At 38.3% G+C, this 19193-nt stretch overlaps 1 protein-coding gene and 2 long non-coding RNA genes across 4 annotated transcripts; 2 read left to right on the top strand and 1 right to left on the bottom strand.

Annotated features, from left to right (window-relative positions):
• The first annotated feature begins 623 nt into the window (after positions 1–623).
• On the top strand, positions 624–2241 carry LOC134824553 (uncharacterized). The gene is made up of 3 exons (XR_010161426.1): positions 624–844; positions 1295–1409; positions 1658–2241. It is a non-coding gene; the product is annotated as an uncharacterized LOC134824553 (long non-coding RNA).
• A 2390-nt stretch (positions 2242–4631) lies between these two features.
• On the top strand, positions 4632–18631 carry LOC134824431 (palmitoyltransferase ZDHHC6-like). Of its 2 annotated transcripts, none has more exons than XM_063836339.1 (11): positions 4632–4797; positions 5023–5154; positions 5349–5431; positions 5673–5829; positions 5992–6114; positions 11511–11564; positions 11738–11845; positions 16503–16598; positions 16849–17000; positions 17770–17828; positions 18022–18631. In XM_063836339.1, the coding sequence occupies exons 1-11, from the start codon at positions 4633–4635 to the stop codon at positions 18096–18098; spliced, it is 1206 nt and encodes a 401-aa protein (XP_063692409.1). In that variant the 5' UTR covers position 4632; the 3' UTR covers positions 18099–18631. The 2 variants fall into 2 exon arrangements, with proteins under 2 accessions (XP_063692409.1, XP_063692408.1); XM_063836338.1 differs by lacking the exons at positions 11511–11564; positions 11738–11845; positions 16503–16598; ... (1 more) ...; positions 17770–17828; positions 18022–18631 and adding exons at positions 6351–6404; positions 6594–6701; positions 7083–7178; ... (1 more) ...; positions 8041–8099; positions 8293–8902.
• Positions 9520–11305, bottom strand: LOC134824432 (uncharacterized). The gene is made up of 3 exons (XR_010161412.1): positions 11285–11305; positions 10810–10922; positions 9520–10611 (listed from the first exon to the last, which is right to left on the bottom strand). It is a non-coding gene; the product is annotated as an uncharacterized LOC134824432 (long non-coding RNA).
• Positions 18632–19193: the final 562 nt, after the last annotated feature.

Raw genomic sequence — 19193 nt, forward strand, 5'->3', positions numbered from 1 at the left:
AGTATCACATTTTATAGCTTATATTTTGAATATCTAAACATTTATGTTTACACATTTTGTTTCGAAGGTTATTGTCTCGCGGTGTAAAAATAAAATGTAAAAGTGAACATACAAATTTCAAATTTATTGAGCTGCACTTGAAGCTGCATTGCAGTAATCTACCTTAGGGACCGTTCACATATTATTGCGTAAATCCCTGAGGGGGGAGGGGGGTTTCCAAACGATTATGCTAGTATAATTGAGACACAATAGCTATGTGCAGAACTGATTACGGAGAAGGGAGGGGGTCACAAATTGTCCAAAAAGTGATTACGTAGTATGTGAACGGTCCCTAAGGTAGATTACTGCAATACAGCTTCAAGCACAGCTCAATAAATTTGAAATTTGTATGTTCACTTTTACATTTTATTTTTACACCGCGAGACAATAACCTTCGAAACAAAATGTGTAAGTACATAAAATGTTTAAATATTCAAAATATAAGCTAGATAAAATGTGATACTTGATGATAATATTTAATCACTGAAAGAAAACAGTAATTAGATCTCTGATTTGTCTGGTAAAATACAAATTGAATGAAATCAGTTTCTGATAGTAACTTTACCAACTGGTATCACAGAAGTAGGAATGAATTGAAGCTACGATCTGAAGTATGTGCCGGAGAGATGACCAATAAAGTAACCTATAGTGAAAAGCTGCTGTAATTAAACGATTACATCTAATTAGTATAATTGGTTAATTGGTAGATAATTAGTTGATATGGGGAGAGTGAAGGAAGCGATGGAAGAGGCTGGTATTACTCCTGGTAAAGTGGGAGCTTGTCTTCTTGTCCATGAGATTATTGGTGAGACTTTCTTTCATTTTATTAATGTTTTCGTTACTTTTGAGTTTTGTTAATGACATGTTTTCGTTACTTCTTTACTTTCGAGTTTGACGTTATAATTTGATATCAATTTCTTACGGATTAAGGTGTAAAGGCTTTTTAAAATCAATGTATGCAAGGGATATTATGGTTAGTAATATTACCCCCTAAAACTTAATCTACTTCAAGTTGAATAAATGCGATATTGGACACTGTTAATTCATGAAATATGATAATAAATCGAGACGCTCTGAATATTATAAATGTGACCGATTACAATTCAAATGTTTGGGATATAAGCGTAGTCATGGCATTTAATGTAGCATGATAACAATGCTAATATTTTGAAATTAAATATCCCTCAGAAGGTAAAAGTATTATAAAATAAATCCATATAATTAAATCACAACTAAGAAACGTTATATTCGGCAGGTATTACAGTTATGGTTGGCTCGTGGGCTGTGTGTTACAAACTTTTAAAACATAACAGCGCTAGACGAACTTTGGAGAGATTATCACAACATCGCACTTACAGTACCGGCAAACTGTGGGTAACATGTAACTACTTGTTCATTATTTAAATCTTAACAAACGTGTTCATTAATTAAATCTTGATAAAAGTGTTCATTAATTAAATCTTAATAAACGTGTTTATCAATTAAATCTTAATAAACATGTTTATTAACTGTAAGTTTAATAAACATGTTTATTAATTAAATCTTGATAAACATGTTTATTAATTGTAAGTTTAATAAACATGTTTATTAATTGTAAGCTTAATAATAATCTAATCAGGTGGGTAGAGAAGAGGTTCAGTGCAATTACCAGACATTCCACACAACTAAACACAGAACACTTCATTATAGCAGGCGCTATGTCCACAGTCCTTAGAAAGATTTCTTCTCCGGTTTTAGTTCCCGGTAAAATACTTCTCTCTGTCTCAGCGGTTAGGTATTTGTATTCTTCAAAAGAGTTGGAGATTAGGTGAGATTCAAGAGATAATTTATAGAGAGTAAGTATTCTTCAGATATAATCTAGATGATTTTGTGCTGACGAGTTAACTAAATAACTGAAACAATGTAAAACGGAGAGTTGGGCTATGAACGATTTTCTGAACACTTCCTGAATATTAGAGCCTTCATTCCTGAAATCAGCTGATAAATTTATATATTATTAGTATCTATAATTATTTATCTATGATATGAGATAATAATATGATGACTTGCTTTGAATATGTTGACTTTTGAGGTAGAGACCCTTTTTATAATTTATTTTATTTGACTTATCAGATAATGATTATCTGAGATAATATTATCTGTTCGAGATAATTCGAAAGCAGAAACTATTTTAACTGCTCCTGATATGACTTGATAATTTATTTCATAATTTGTGATAATAATGTGATAATAACTCATCGATCAAGCAACTGGGAATAAACGCCAGAGTAGTGACACAGGCGGGGAAAGCTGTCAGGAGCATCATCAGCACACCATCTAAAGACGAGATATGCGAGTGCGAACTCTGCAAGGCAGATCTCAACTGTACCACCCGACACTACGTGTACAAAGCAAAATGTAAGAAATGCGGAGATCTGTACATAGGAGCTTCAAGACGACCTATTAGAGGTCGAATCTACGAACACGAGTCTAGCTTCCGACTCAACAACAGCAGGACCACACTAGGATACCACGCTGCTGAACTACACTCCCATATCGGGAAAAAGAGACTTAGCAAAATTCTTCGAAAACTACGAATTTAGCATATCAGAACAATGTAAGGATACCTTAGACACCTTTATAAGAGAAGGCTTAGCAATAGAACACACTAAACCGAAAATCAATAACATGTGTGGAAACGGTTTTACAGACTAATTTCTAGTACACTTTTACTACGCTGATCTGAGGGTTGTAAACTTTCTCTGTTGTGATTTTTTCTTATTGGTAACCCGATTTTTTCTCGCATGGATGTGTACACCCCTTTTCTATAAATTTTGCTGAAATTTTCTTCCTTATGGTAACCCTGATCTTTGTCGCATGTATGTTTACTTTCCTAACCCAATTACCACACTCTCTGGTTCAGAGATCAAACCTCCCCCTTTTCAGTGTAACCTTGATAAAGTCCAATGCGTGACGAAAATTTGGTTTTACAGTTTACTTAGTTCCTTGTTTCACTTTATTCGCAGTTTTATTTCGGGAGACGTGAAGTCTAAAATGAAAGCTAAATTCGATAATAATGTGGAATTCTATTTTGATTGAACTAACAACAAGAACAGACACCTAATAGACTACTCGCTAAATGGCCTGTATATATAATTGTAGCTGCAGTATATATTATTGTAGCTGCAGTATATATTATTGTAGCTGCAGTATATATTATTGTAGCTGCAGTATATATTATTGTAGCTGCAGTATATATTATTGTAGCTGCAGTATATATTATTGTAGCTGCAGTATATATTATTGTAGCTGCAGTATATATTATTGTAGCTGCAGTATATATTATTGTAGCTGCAGTATATATTATTGTAGCTGCAGTATATATTATTGTAGCTGCAGTATATATTATTGTAGCTGCAGTATATATTATTGTAGCTGCAGTATATATTATTGTAGCTGCAGTATATATTATTGTAGCTGCAGTATATATTATTGTAGCTGCAGTATATATTATTGTAGCTGCAGTATATATTATTGTAGCTGCAGTATATATTATTGTAGCTGCAGTATATATTATTGTAGCTGCAGTATATATTATTGTAGCTGCAGTATATATTATTGTAGCTGCAGTATATAGTATTGTAGCTGCAGTATATATTATTGTAGCTGCAGTATATATTATTGTAGCTGCAGTATATATTATTGTAGCTGCAGTATGCTGAGTGCTGACAGCCTGTATCCAGCTGTATAACAGCACATTACACACCGTACACCTTGTATTTCAAATATATTGCTGTAAATACGGCGTGCTATTGTACATTGCTTGGAGCATTTCGTAGTACTCACTACGCGGTGGTATGTATCTACCTCCGCAAGCATTCCAAACATATCACACGTACTATAGATTGTATAGTACGTGTGATATGTTGGAATGCTTGCGGAGGTAGATAGATAGGAGCGTGTGAATAGTGACTTTATCGAAATTCCGATATTTTGTGGCTGTTTACCGTACAATGACAGATATTTGTTACTTCCGCCATTTTCGAATTAACTTAGTGAAAATTGAGGCAAATACATCCTACACATTAAAGTTTGTACCAGCAGCACGTTATGTGCTATTATCACCACATCAACACCAAACTTATTACATCTCAATTATTTCCTTGCTTTCTAGATGTTGTCTTCTACTGGAATCCTCTTGGATCAAATTAAGGATTGAGAGATCCTGTCAAAAGTTTTTAGCGGACATAAAGGATGGTCCTAAGATTTTGTTTGGGTTACGTTGCGCGCCGTGACAGAAACATGTTCATACATCACTGTTATTAAACTGATCACGCGAGTTTTAATGCGCGCAAGAGTGCAAATTGTAGCTCGCTTCCGTTACCATGTGTACACCTCTAATTCTGCGGTATTAATCGCTATTTATATCATTTTGTAAGGCTCATAGCAGCTCAATATAGGTTCACAAAATTCACTATTTATTTTCGATATACAATCACATCTGTGTCACATTAAATTAGAATGCTGATCACCATTTCTTACCTATCCTTTCGTATCACTTATATGTTTTAAATATCCCCCTCCAGATTTCTTACCTATATACCGATAGAAAGTATGGCTCTCAAAGTTTCCCGCGTCATCAGACGGTTTGTTCACTACGGACCACTCCTGGCAACTTTCATCATCGTGCTGGTGACCATCATGACCCTGACTTGCATCATGGTATCCACTCCTATCACAAGTTTTAAACTTCCTAACGGCAGACCATCCTGGCAACATGTTAGTTTTGTGACTTCAGTTTCTGTTTGGGCACAAACTTTTAGATTATTTAACAACAAAGCATGTTTATCATTTCATTACAAGTCATTGGCGAATTTTCGACATAGTCTCAATCATGTTAGACGGTGTTTCAGTACACCATTAGGAGTGTTTCAGTGCACCATTTATTGGTTCTAATCTTTAAAGCTCTATTTAAATCCTCTGACTAATCCTCATTCTCCTCAGCATATGACATTGGGCTCCTTCATAAACATGACGGTGTTCCTGTGTTTTGCGATACTAACATCTTTCCACTTCTTGGCGTGTATGATACATGGTCCTGGATATGTAAAGAATAACTGGAAACCTGAGGTTAAGGTTAGTTTGAGGGGGATTACATTTTAGTGGACGATTCAATCGAAATATGTGCATATTTGCAATTTGCATTGTATTAGTATGTTTTCACTGAATATTTGTACTGTAATACGTTTATTGTATGGAAACAAATTTGCAATGACCATGATAAAAATGAATATTTTATGTAAATTTATAAAAGCAATGGACTCGTTCAGGATATAGAAAGTAAACTGCAGTTTTGCCAAGAATGTGAGGGGTTCAAGTGTCCGAGGTCTCATCACTGTAGGAAATGTAAAAGGTAAATCTCCTGGAAAATTATTAGCTAACATCATCCCTAGCTGAAGACGATTTACACATGTATTTTGAAAGCTCCTGCTAAAACAAACTTTTCGTATCTCTTACATGTTTTAAAACAAATCCCCCTCCAAGTTATAAGCTGTAACGTTTTCTTTTTAAGTTTTGTACATTTGCACAATGCTTTTACGAATTACCCGGGTGTCTACTGTCTATCAGTTTATATCACGTGACATGAATTTCAGGTGTGTTAAGAGAATGGACCACCATTGTCCGTGGATAAATGCCTGTGTTGGCCACAAGAACCACGCCCACTTCATCAGATTCCTTTTCTACGCAGCTTCTGGCTGTTTTTATGGGGGCACCAATCTAGCAGCGACTGTTGTGAAGATTATATTTTACGTGAGTAGAATAGAAATAGAAATGGTCACATTATTATCTATGATTTGAGGCTGCTTTGGGAGTTGGCTGCTTTTATTATTAAAATGAAATTTAAAAGTTTGCTAATAAATTTTCATAAAATCGTTCATTATCAACCGATTAATAACTATTAATTATTTTCAGGGCAGCAAAAATTTCATCATAGCTTACTACTTCAACAGCTTGCCAAAGTTTGTAATACTGGTATTTTCCTGCGGAATAGCTTATGGAGTATCCCTAGCTGTCGGATTCCTTCTTGTTATGCAGGTTTAGCATTTAGTTAATCAATTAGCTGTCGGATTCCTTCTTGTTATACAGGTTTAGCATTTAGTTAATCAATTATCATATTGATAATAACAATAATTGATAATATTAATTATAATAATAATTATTATATTATATAATTGTTTGTGTTACAGAGAGTAATGTTGTAATTTTGAATCATATGTTTGTTTCAAGTTGGTTAACGTTTATTATATTGCTTATTAATGTACTGTTTTCAGTTACGGGACATATCTAAGAACACTACTAGTATAGAATCATGGATCATCAGAAAGGTACTTTATGTTTATCTCATTTATACTTGTTTCAGGTTCAAAATCCGATAAAAAGCATTTAACCACTTGTAGATATCATTCATTAAAATAATTAATAGACAATATGATTGTTGACATGTTGATATGTTGATATGTTGATATGTTGATATGTTGATATGTTGATATGTTGATATAATGTTGATATTTCAGGCTGAATGGAGACACAGTCACCTAGGAACCACTTTTACTTACCCATACCACCTTGGGTCTAGGTGGAATAATCTGACACAAGTCATCAACATGTCCAACTTTGCTAAGGTACGACATGGGCTATTTAGCCACCAGACTCTTGAGTTTTAAATGTTTTTCATTTATTTGTCTGTTCAACCAGTATGGGTATTGTAATACTAACATTGTGTTCAACTACTTATTAAGTTAAGACTTATCGTGATAATTTAATGTTTAATAAAGAGTTGCGCTGTAGCCTAACAGAGTGATTTACATTACAACTACACTAGTTACCATGACAACTACACGGGTTACCATGACAACTACACTTATCGTGATAATGTTTAATAAAGAGTATTGATGCGATGTAACCTAACAGAGTGATTTACATGCTGATCGAAACAACTTGCTTGTTTCTCGTGTTCTTATAATATCCACCATGTTAGATCCTCTGCAAAGTTATTTTAACAGGGTGACGGCTACACGTGGCCAGTGGTTCCGGGAACAGATCAGTACACTTTTACAGAGGAGCAGATACAACAGAAACTACTTAAACGACAACGTATGGTTAGTACCCCCCCCCCCCCTTAGTAGTTAGTAGTTAGTACCCCCCCCCCCCCCCCCCCCCCCCCCTTAGTAGTTAGTACTGTAGCTGTTGAAGCGAGATTTTTATGTTTAATATTGTGACACGATTGACCGAGTTAAATAAACAAATAATTAATTCACCGTCCCGTGTAACTAATAATAAACAAATTAAGTACATAACTTTCAGGTAGATCATGTGATCACAGGGCCTTACGTCACCAACTGGTTCTCTCGCCTAACCCTCGCAAACCCTCTCCTCTTTTGCGTGTGTAACGGACTGGACGAACAGTATATAGCTGTTAACAAGGGAGACAAGGTCCTCGTATCGCGCTGGCGCAAGTAAGTTATCTACCCGTCACTGACCGTCAGTTAACCGGCTACTAACCGTCCGTTAACCGGCTACTAACCATTAGTTAACCAGCTACTAACCGTCAGTTAACCGGCTACTAACCGTCCGTTAACCGGCTACTAACCATTAGTTAACCGGCTACTAGCCATTAGTTAACCGGCTACTAACCGTCAGTTAACCGGCTACTAACCGTTAGTTAACCGGCTACTAGCCATTAGTTAACCGGCTACTAACCGTCAGTTAACCGTCAGTTAACCGGTCTCTAACCTTTGTTGCAAACAGAGCTAGAGTTGTCATATTATTAGTTCTCTGCCTTTACTACTCTACTAGCTAAAGATGATAATGGTTCAGTTGTGCTTACAAATACATGACACTATACAATATTTTATAATGTATAGCTAAACTGTCCATAAAAATCTAAACGAATTGTAAGAAATGTTTTAGATCTGATGGAATTAATAAATAATCTTTATTTTCATTGGTTTTTAACTGCAGGCGTTGGTTGTATGGTTGTATAAAGAGAAAGCTAAAAAATAAGGATGGGAAACTAGTCGGTGAGTCTTAGAATTATTCCTTATTTTATTTTATTTTAGCATATTTTTGACGTTTTTCTTTTTATTGTTTGCTTCACATTTATATAAAAGAATAAAAGGTTAAAGCATATTGAAACGGTGAAGGAAAAGTTAACCATTGAAATACTGATTTATTGAAATACCTTATAATATATATTTAATTATGTATTTGTAGAGAAAGAGATTGGAGGATGGTTTCCCAGAATTTGCGCTATGGAAACAGCCGAACAGACACAAAAGAAAGTGGAATAATATAATAAGGAGTACATTATAAGGAGAACATTATTTAGATTAAGAGTTTCAAGTACATTTTTCCTCAAAATAGTCAATATCAGATATGAATACTGGGACTCATTTTGATTCTTTGATATACATGGCGTGTTCATTTATACTTATAGTGAGTTACTATTGCAGATATTTAATCGTCAAAAATTTCCATGTTTTGTGAACGTGTCACAAGATTATTGTTCTGGTGATTAACAATATGCTATTTTCTGCTGCCATTAATTTTACGGAACTACGCGTGACAATTTAGAACTATACTTTTCAATTAATGTTTTTGACAATGGTAAAAAGTTTAATTAAAAGGCTTAATTCATTTCAGAGGGTATTTGTTCGTGTCAGATTTCAGAATATTGTTAATTAGAATATCAATAATTAATTAATAATTATTAATGATTATTGGTAATTTGGGGTGTTTGTTTATTTAAAGTTTTTGGTTACCTCTTTCATATTTCTATGTTATTATTGTATGTATATTTGAAAACTTCTTCAAACGCTGCTTATCGTGATGTATTGTAATTGTACACGTTCGGTTCGGTGAAATATGGTCTAGATCATAGATGAACAGTATATACATTATACGTGAGAGGAGCGAGCTAGGTAGCTTTACTGTCACCAAGATGTAAATCAGATCGAACGAGAAATTAGATCGAACCAGTTCGATCTAGGAATTAGATCGAACGCTGGCGCGAGATACATATACAAATACATTGAAAGCCGCGCCGCGCGTTCGATCTAATTCCTAGATCGAACTGGTTCGATCTGATTTACATCTTGGTGACAGGTACGTGTTGATTGACAATATATAAACCCATCGAGATCGTTGTAGCGCGATGCACTACTAGTACTGGGCCGCGCATCCAATGATGCTTCTCGCTAGATCGGCGAGATGCACCACTGGGCCGGCCTCACCGAGCTGTGAGTCACTCACTGAGTGTGATTGTGAAGGATGGACATCGTGAATCAATCGAGATCGTTGCTCTGCTGCGATGCGAAGCAAGAATGATAGTTCGCGTCGAAGTATCGACGATAAATGGTCGGACAAATTGAGATACCATTTTAAAAGATGAATTAGTTAAATTGAAACGGTTACAAAATCTTAAATATTATCTCCTTTATCATCAACAAATTTTTGGATCCCATATTACAATATTACGTCATGTCATTGTCATATAAATTTATTTTTTCCTGCGAAAAAAAAATATTTATAGATCCATTGCATCAGAAGATTTATGTAACATATAATTATAAAGTCTTGTTCATCTACCCTTACTAAGTAGCCAGCAAGGTTGCGTGAAATAAAAAAGACCAGCTATTAAATTATAAAAGGAAAATAGGATAGCATAAAGTTCAGAGTTCCCTGTACATCAATAAATAAACAGTAATTACATCGCCCCGAGAGAGTGGCAAGGTGCGGCTAAGAAGAAGTCACGTGACAGCTCAAGAAGATGGTTGTTAGGTCACGTGACAGCTCAAGAAGATTGTTGTTAGGTCACGTGACAGCTCAAGAAGATTGTTGTTAGGTCACGTGACAGCTCAAGAAGATGGTTGTTAGGTCACGTGACAGCTCAAGAAGATGGTTGTTAGGTCACGTGACAGCTCAAGAAGACGGTTGTTAGGTCACGTGACAGCTCAAGAAGACGGTTGTTAGGTCACGTGACAGCTCAAGAAGATGGTTGTTAGGTCACGTGACAGCTCAAGAAGATGGTTGTTAGGTCACGTGACAGCTCAAGAAGACGGTTGTTAGGTCACGTGACAGCTCAAGAAGATGGTTGTTAGGTCACGTGACAGCTCAAGAAGATGGTTGTTAGGTCACGTGACAGCTCAAGAAGATGGTTGTTAGGTCACGTGACAGCTCAAGAAGACGGTTGTTAGGTCACGTGACAGCTCAAGAAGACGGTTGTTAGGTCACGTGACAGCTCAAGAAGATGGTTGTTAGGTCACGTGACAGCTCAAGAAGATGGTTGTTAGGTCACGTGACAGCTCAAGAAGACGGTTGTTAGGTCACGTGACAGCTCAAGAAGATGGTTGTTAGGTCACGTGACAGCTCAAGAAGATGGTTGTTAGGTCACGTGACAGCTCAAGAAGACGGTTCTTGAGGAGCAGTGTAAACGTAGTCCCCAGGATTACTCTGAATTAGTCCCCAGTGTTTAGCGGCTGCCATACAGTTGTTCAGAAGATCCTTCATCACACCCCCTTGCGTGCCCATTCCCTGAAAAGGAGGGAAAATATGGTCATCTGTCACATGTTACGTGTCATTTTATATAGTCAGATTTTAAGCAACATAACTAAATAATAAGGATATTACATAATATAATATTACAAAATATAATATGTATATAATATGTATAATATGTATAATATGTGTATGATATGTAATGATAATAATGGATAATAAAGGAGCACGAACCATCTGCAGTGCAAGTAGACACTCGAATATCTGAGTGTTAATGATCTTTTCAGCTATTTCTTTGTCGGCAGCTAACATGTTTTGAAGTATAACCAGTAGTCTGTGTCGAATACCTAAAATATTGCACTGTAATATTGCAGTGAAATGTTGGGGGGGGGGGGGGGGGGGCGTCAACCTCATAAATATACATAAATAAATACCTATACCTAGGTATTTATGAGGTTGATTTCCCCCCCCCCCCCCCAATACTGCAGTGTAATGTTGCAGTGTAATGTTGCAGTGTAATGTTGCAGTGTAACGTTGCAGTGTAACGTTGAAGTGTAACGTTGAAGTGTAACGTTGCAGTGGTTTAGCAAAGAAAGAAAATGCTCGTTTAAACTGTATTGAATACAAGTACAAGTACAAATATAAACTTGTAGGTTCATAACCTACCAAGACGCGCGCCGAGTTTGACACCAGTTAAATAAAAACCAACCTTGATCCTCAAGAAGAACAGGATTCCTTCTTGTTATACAGGTTTAGCATTTAGTTAATCAATTATCATATTGATAATAACAATAATTGATAATATTAATTATAATAATAATTATTATATTATATAATTGTTTGTGTTACAGAGAGTAATGTTGTAATTTTGAATCATATGTTTGTTTCAAGTTGGTTAACGTTTATTATATTGCTTATTAATGTACTGTTTTCAGTTACGGGACATATCTAAGAACACTACTAGTATAGAATCATGGATTATCAGAAAGGTACTTTATGTTTATCTCATTTATACTTGTTTCAGGTTCAAAATCCGATAAAAAGCATTTAACCACTTGTAGATATCATTCATTAAAATAATTAATAGACAATATGATTGTTGACATGTTGATATGTTGATATGTTGATATGTTGATATGTTGATATAATGTTGATATTTCAGGCTGAATGGAGACACAGTCACCTAGGAACCACTTTTACTTACCCATACCACCTTGGGTCTAGGTGGAATAATCTGACACAAGTCATCAACATGTCCAACTTTGCTAAGGTACGACATGGGCTATTTAGCCACCAGACTCTTCAGTTTTAACTGTTTTTCATTTATTCGTCTGTTCAACCAGTATGGGTATTGTAATACCTTACAAGACATTTTTATAACGTACGAAATGCGACGGTTTTCCCGAAATTTCGCCATATTTTCGGACCGCCAAAATTTCGGTCGTCGTAATAGAATCCGTCGCATTATTTTTAGCTTATTCCAATAATTGTGGCTTCATCGATTCATTTTGTTCTTGAAAAGTTAGTGATATGATGGTGGGACAAATAAACACAATATTCCATGATGAATTTAATGTCAAGTTATACGTTTTAAATTTACAATAAATTACATTTATGTGCTAACATAAACTTCTTATAGACTAAGTCAAGATAAACAATTTAATACCAAACTCAATAAGTGAAACTGAAAGATTCGAGCCGGACCCCTTAGAGAAAGATGAAGAAATCGATTTATAAGTTTCATTTTGTTTCAACATGATTTTACCGATTTTTAGAAAATTTTGAATTTCCTTTGTGTCAGAAAACAAAATGATGAAAAATACCCTTATTTTCTGTGACGTCCGAAATGTGACGGTTTTTGTTCAATTTCGCCATATTTTCGGACCGCCAAAATTTCGGTCGTCGCACATTGGTCCGCCACAAAAATGTCTTGTAAGGTACTCACATTGTGTTCAACCACTTACTAAGTTAAGACTTATCGTGATAATTTAATGTTTAATTAAGAGTTGCGCTGTAGCCTAACAGTAGACTGACCTGAATTTTCACTTTTTCGTCCAATCATCTTGGAAAGTTTTTTGTACATCCCCATAGACGTAAATAGTAACCAAAAAAATTATTTTTGAAAAATTCGGAAATTTAGGTGTTCCCCAAGCCGTTTCCATGACAACCGCGCTCGCGAACCTCAGAAATCTGGAAAAATTCGATATCTCAGGACCCATTGCACCTACAGAGCTAAAGTTAGGCTTAAAAGATGCGGAATCAGCACATTTATATGAGACTTATTAATAAACATATAGCCTAAAGTGCTCACTTTCGTCAAAAATTGCAAAAAACACATTTTTTGTACATTTCCATGGCAACCGCGCCCTAAAATTTGGATGTGCATCTCTATTTTTCAAACTATGAACAGCTCAGAACTACAGGGGGATAACTACAGGGGGAGAACTAGAGGGGAGAGAACAGCTCAGTACTACACCTGAGGAAGAACTACAGGAGTAGAGAGAGAACAGCTCAGAATTACAGGGGGGGGGGGGAGAACTACAGGGGAGAGAACAGCTCAGAAGAACTACAAGGGGAGAACAGCTCAGAACTACAGGAGGGAGAACTACAGGGGGAGAACAGCTCAGAACTACAGGAGGGAGAACTACAGGGGGAGAACGGCTCAGAACTACAGGGGGAGAACAGCTCAGAACTACAGGGTGGGAGAATTACAGGGTAGAGAACAGCTCAGAACTACAGGGGGAGAACAGCTCAGAAATACAGGGTGGGAGAACTACAGGGGGAGAACAGCTCAGAACTACAGGAGGGAGAACTACAGGAGGAGAACAGCTCAGAACTACAGGAGGGAGAACTACAGGGGGAGAACGGCTCAGAACTACAGGAGGGAGAACTACAGGGGAGAGAACAGCTCAGAACTACAGGGGGAGAACAGCTCAGAACTACAGGCCAGGGTGGGAGAATTACAGGGTAGAGAACAGCTCAGAACTACAGGAGGGAGAACTACAGGGGGAGAACAGCTCAGAACTACAGGGTGGGAGAACTACAGGGGGAGAACAGCTCAGAACTACAGGAGGGAGAACTACAGGGGGAGAACAGCTCAGAACTACAGGAGGGAGAACTACAGGGGGAGAACAGCTCAGAACTACAGGAGGGAGAACTACAGGGGGAGAACAGCTCAGAACTACAGGAGGGAGAACTACAGGGGGAGAACAGCTCAGAACTACAGGGGGAGAACAGCAGGGGGAGAACGGCTCAGAACTACAGGAGGGAGAACTACAGGGGGAGAACGGCTCAGAACTACAGGAGGGAGAACTACAGGGGAGAGAACAGCTCAGAACTACAGGAGGGAGAACTACAGGGGGAGAACGGCTCAGAACTACAGGAGGGAGAACTACAGGGGAGAGAACAGCTCAGAACTACAGGGGGAGAACAGCTCAGAACTACAGGGTGGGAGAACTACAGGGGAGAGAACAGCTCAGAACTACAGGAGGGAGAACTATAGGGGCAGAACAGCTCAGAACTACAGGGGGAGAACAGCTCAAAAATACAGGAGGGAGAACTACAGGGGGAGAACAGCTCAGAACTACAGGGTGGGAGAACTACAGGGGAGAGAACAGCTCAGAACTACAGGGGGAGAACAGCTCAGAACTACAGGGGGAGAACAGCTCAGAACTACAGGGTGGGAGAACTACAGGGGGAGAACAGCTCAGAACTACAGGAGAGAGAACAGCTCAGAACTACAGGGGGAGAACAGCTCAGAACTACAGGGTGAGAGAACTACAGGGTAGAGAACAGCTCAGAACTACAGGGGGAGAACAGCTCAGAACTACAGGGTGGGAGAACTACAGGGAGAGAACAGCTCAGAACTACAGGAGGGAGAATTACAGGGTAGAGAACAGCTCAGAACTACAGGGGGAGAACAGCTCAGAAATACAGGGTGGGAGAACTACAGGGGGAGAACGGCTCAGAAATACAGGGGGGAGAACTACAGGGGGAGAACAGCTCAGAACTACAGGGTGGGAGAACTACAGGGGAGAGAACAGCTCAGAACTACAGGAGGGAGAACTATAGGGGCAGAACAGCTCAGAACTACAGGGTGGGATAACTACAGGGGGAGAACAGCTCAGAGGAACTACAGGGGAGAGAACAGCTCAGAAGAACAACGGGGGAGAGAACAGCTCAGAAGAACTACAAGGGAGAACAGCTCAGAACTACAGGGGAAGAACAGCTCAGAACTACAGGAGGAAGAACTACAGGGGGAGAACAGCTCAGAACTACAGGGGGAGCACTACAGCGGAGAGAACAGCTCAGAAGTACAGGAGGGAGATATACGGGGGAGGGGGGAACTACAGGGGGAACAGCTCAGAACTACAGGGGGAGAACTACAGGGGGAAGAACAGCTCAGAACTACAGGGGGGAACTACAGGGGAGGGGGAGAACTACATGGGGGAACAGCTCAGAAGAAACTACAGGGAGGGGGGGAGAATAGCTCAAAAGAACTACATGGGGAGAGAACAGCTCAGAACTACAGGAGGGAGAACTACAGGGGGAGAACAGCTCAGAACTACAGGGGGAGCACTACAGGGGATAGAACAGCTCAGAACTACAGGGAGGGAGAACTATAGGGGAGGGGTAACTACAGGGGGAACAGCTCAGAATTTCATGGGGGAACAGCTCAGAAGAAACTACAGGGAGGGGGGAGAATAGCTCAAAAGAAATACAGGGGGAGAACAGCTCAAAAGAACTACATGGAGAGAGAACAGCTCAGAACTACAGGGGGTGAATTACAGGGGGAGCAGCTCAGAAGTACTATAGGGGAGAATTACAGGGGAGAGAACAGCTCAGAACTACAGGGAGAGAACAGCTCAGAACTACAGGAGGGAGAACTACAGAGGAGGGGGAGAACTACATGGGGGAACAGCTCAGAATTATGTAGTTCTAAGCTGTTCTCCCTCCTGTAGTTCTTCCTCAGGTGTAGTACTGAGCTGTTCTCTCCCCTCTAGTTCTCCCCCTGTAGTTATCCCCCTGTAGTTCTGAGCTGTTCATAGTTTGACTGAAAAATAGAGATGCACATCCAAATTTTAGGGCGCGGTTGCCATGGAAATGTACAAAAAATGTGTTTTTTGCAATTTTTGACGAAAGTGAGCACTTTAGGCTATATGTTTATTAATAAGTCTCATATAAATGTGCTGATTCCGCATCTTTTAAGCCTAACTTTAGCTCTGTAGGTGCAATGGGTCCTGAGATATCGAATTTTTCCAGATTTCTGAGGTTCGCGAGCGCGGTTGTCATGGAAACGGCTTGGGGAACCCCTAAATTTCCGAATTTTTCAAAAATAATTTTTTTGGTTACTATTTACGTCTATGGGGATGTACAAAAAACTTTCCAAGATGATTGGACGAAAAAGTGAAAATTCAGGTCAGTCTACCTGAGTCATTTACATGGCAAATACACTAAGTGCCATGACAACTATAACACTAGTTACCATGACAACTACACTAGTTACCATGACAACTATAACACTAGTTACCATGACAACTACACTAGTTACCATGACAACTACACTAGTTACCATGACAACTATAACACTAGTTACCATGACAACTACACTAGTTACCATGACAACTATAACACTAGTTACCATGACAACTACACTAGTTACCATGACAACTACACTGTTTACCATGACAACTACACTAGTTACCATGACAACTACACTGGTTACCATGACAACTACACTGGTTACCATGACAACTACACTTATCGTGACAACTACACTTATCGTGATAATGTTTAATAAAGAGTATTGATGCACTGTAGAGTGTAGCCTAACAGAGTGATTTACATGCTGATCGAAACAACTTGCTTGTTTCTCGTGTTCTTATAATGTCTAGCACGTTTGATCCTCTGCAAAGTTATTTTAACAGGGTGACGGTTACACGTGGCCAGTGGTTCCGGGAACAGATCAGTACACTTTCACAGAGGAGCAGATACAACAGAAACTACTTAAACGACAACGTATGGTTAGTACCCCCCCCCCCCCCCCCTTAGTAGTTAGTACCCCCCCCCCCCTTAGTAGTTAGTACCCCCCCCCCCCCCCCCCCTTAGTAGTTAGTACCCCCCCCCCCCCCCCCTTAGTAGTTAGTACTGTAGCTGTTGAAGCGAGATTTTTATGTTTAATATTGTGACACGATTGACCGAGTTAAATAAACAAATAATTAATTCACCGTCCCGTGTAACTAATAATAAACAAATTAAGTACATAACTTTCAGGTAGATCATGTGATCACAGGGCCCTACGTCACCAACTGGTTCTCTCGCCTAACCCTCGCAAACCCTCTCCTCTTTTGCGTGTGTAACGGACTGGACGAACAGTATATAGCTGTTAACAAGGGAGACAAGGTCCTCGTATCGCGCTGGCGCAAGTAAGTTATCTACCGGTCACTGACCGTCAGTTAACCGGCTACTAACCGTCCGTTAACCGGCTACTAACCATTAGTTAACCAGCTACTAACCGTCAGTTAACCGGCTACTAACCATTAGTTAACCAGCTACTAACCGTCAGTTAACCGGCTACTAACCGTCCGTTAACCGGCTACTAACCATTAGTTAACCGGCTACTAGCCATTAGTTAACCGGCTACTAACCGTCAGTTAACCGGCTACTAACCGTCCGTTAACCGGCTACTAACCATTAGTTAACCGGCTACTAACCATTAGTTAACCGGCTACTAGCCATTAGTTAACCAGCTACTAACCGTCAGTTAACCGGCTACTAACCATTAGTTAACCGGCTACTAACCATTAGTTAACCGGCTACTAACCGTCCGTTAACCGGCTACTAACCATTAGTTAACCAGCTACTAACCGTCAGTTAACCGGCTACTAGCCATTAGTTAATCGGCTACTAACCGTCAGTTAACCGGCTACTAACCGTCAGTTAACCGTCAGTTAACCGGTCTCTAACCTTTGTTGCAAACAGAGATAGAGTTGTCATATTATTAGTTCTCTGCCTTTACTACTCTACTAGCTAAAGATGATAATGGTTCAGTTGTGCTTACAAATACATGACACTATACAATATTTTATAATGTATAGCTAAACTGTCCATAAAAATCTAAACGAATTGTAAGAAATGTTTTAGATCTGATGGAATTAATAAATAATCTTTATTTTCATTGGTTTTTAACTGCAGGCGTTGGTTGTATGGTTGTATAAAGAGAAAGCTAAAAAATAAGGATGGGAAACTAGTCGGTGAGTCTTAGAATTATTCCTTATTTTATTTTATTTTAGCATATTTTTGACGTTTTTCTTTTTATTGTTTGCTTCACATTTATATAAAAGAATAAAAGGTTAAAGCATATTGAAACGGTGAAGGAAAAGTTAACCATTGAAATACTGATTTATTGAAATACCTTATAATATATATTTAATTATGTATTTGTAGAGAAAGAGATTGGAGGATGGTTTCCCAGAATTTGCGCTATGGAAACAGCCGAACAGACACAAAAGAAAGTGGAATAATATAATAAGGAGTACATTATAAGGAGAACATTATTTAGATTAAGAGTTTCAAGTACATTTTTCCTCAAAATAGTCAATATCAGATATGAATACTGGGACTCATTTTGATTCTTTAATATACATGGCGTGTTCATTTATACTTATAGTGAGTTACTATTGCAGATATTTAATCGTCAAAAATTTCCATGTTTTGTGAACGTGTCACAAGATTATTGTTCTGGTGATTAACAATATGCTATTTTCTGCTGCCATTAATTTTACGGAACTACGCGTGACAATTTAGAACTATACTTTTTAATTAATGTTTTTGACAATGGTAAAAAGTTTAATTAAAAGGCTTAATTCATTTCAGAGGGTATTTGTTCGTGTCAGATTTCAGAATATTGTTAATTAGAATATCAATAATTAATTAATAATTATTAATGATTATTGGTAATTTGGGGTGTTTGTTTATTTAAAGTTTTTGGTTACCTCTTTCATATTTCTATGTTATTATTGTATGTATATTTGAAAACTTCTTCAAACGCTGCTTATCGTGATGTATTGTATTTGTACACGTTCGGTTCGGTGAAATATGGTCTAGATCATAGATGGACAGTATATACATTATACGTGAGAGGAGCGAGCTAGGTAGCTTTACTGTCACCAAGATGTAAATCAGATCGAACGAGAAATTAGATCGAACCAGTTCGATCTAGGAATTAGATCGAACGCTGGCGCGAGATACATATACAAATACATTGAAAGCCGCGCCGCGCGTTCGATCTAATTCCTAGATCGAACTGGTTCGATCTAATTTCTCGTTCGATCTGATTTACATCTTGGTGACAGGTACGTGTTGATTGACAATATATAAACCCATCGAGATCGTTGTAGCGCGATGCACTACTAGTACTGGGCCGCGCATCCAATGATGCTTCTCGCTAGATCGGCGAGATGCACCACTGGGCCGGCCTCACCGAGCTGTGAGTCACTCACTGAGTGTGATTGTGAAGGATGGACATCGTGAATCAATCGAGATCGTTGCTCTGCTGCGATGCGAAGCAAGAATGATAGTTCGCGTCGAAGTATCGACGATAAATGGTCGGACAAATT

This window comes from Bolinopsis microptera, chromosome 12 (assembly GCF_026151205.1).
Source record: "Bolinopsis microptera isolate Bmic1 chromosome 12, MBARI_Bmic_1.0, whole genome shotgun sequence".
NCBI lineage: Eukaryota > Metazoa > Ctenophora > Tentaculata > Lobata > Bolinopsidae > Bolinopsis > Bolinopsis microptera.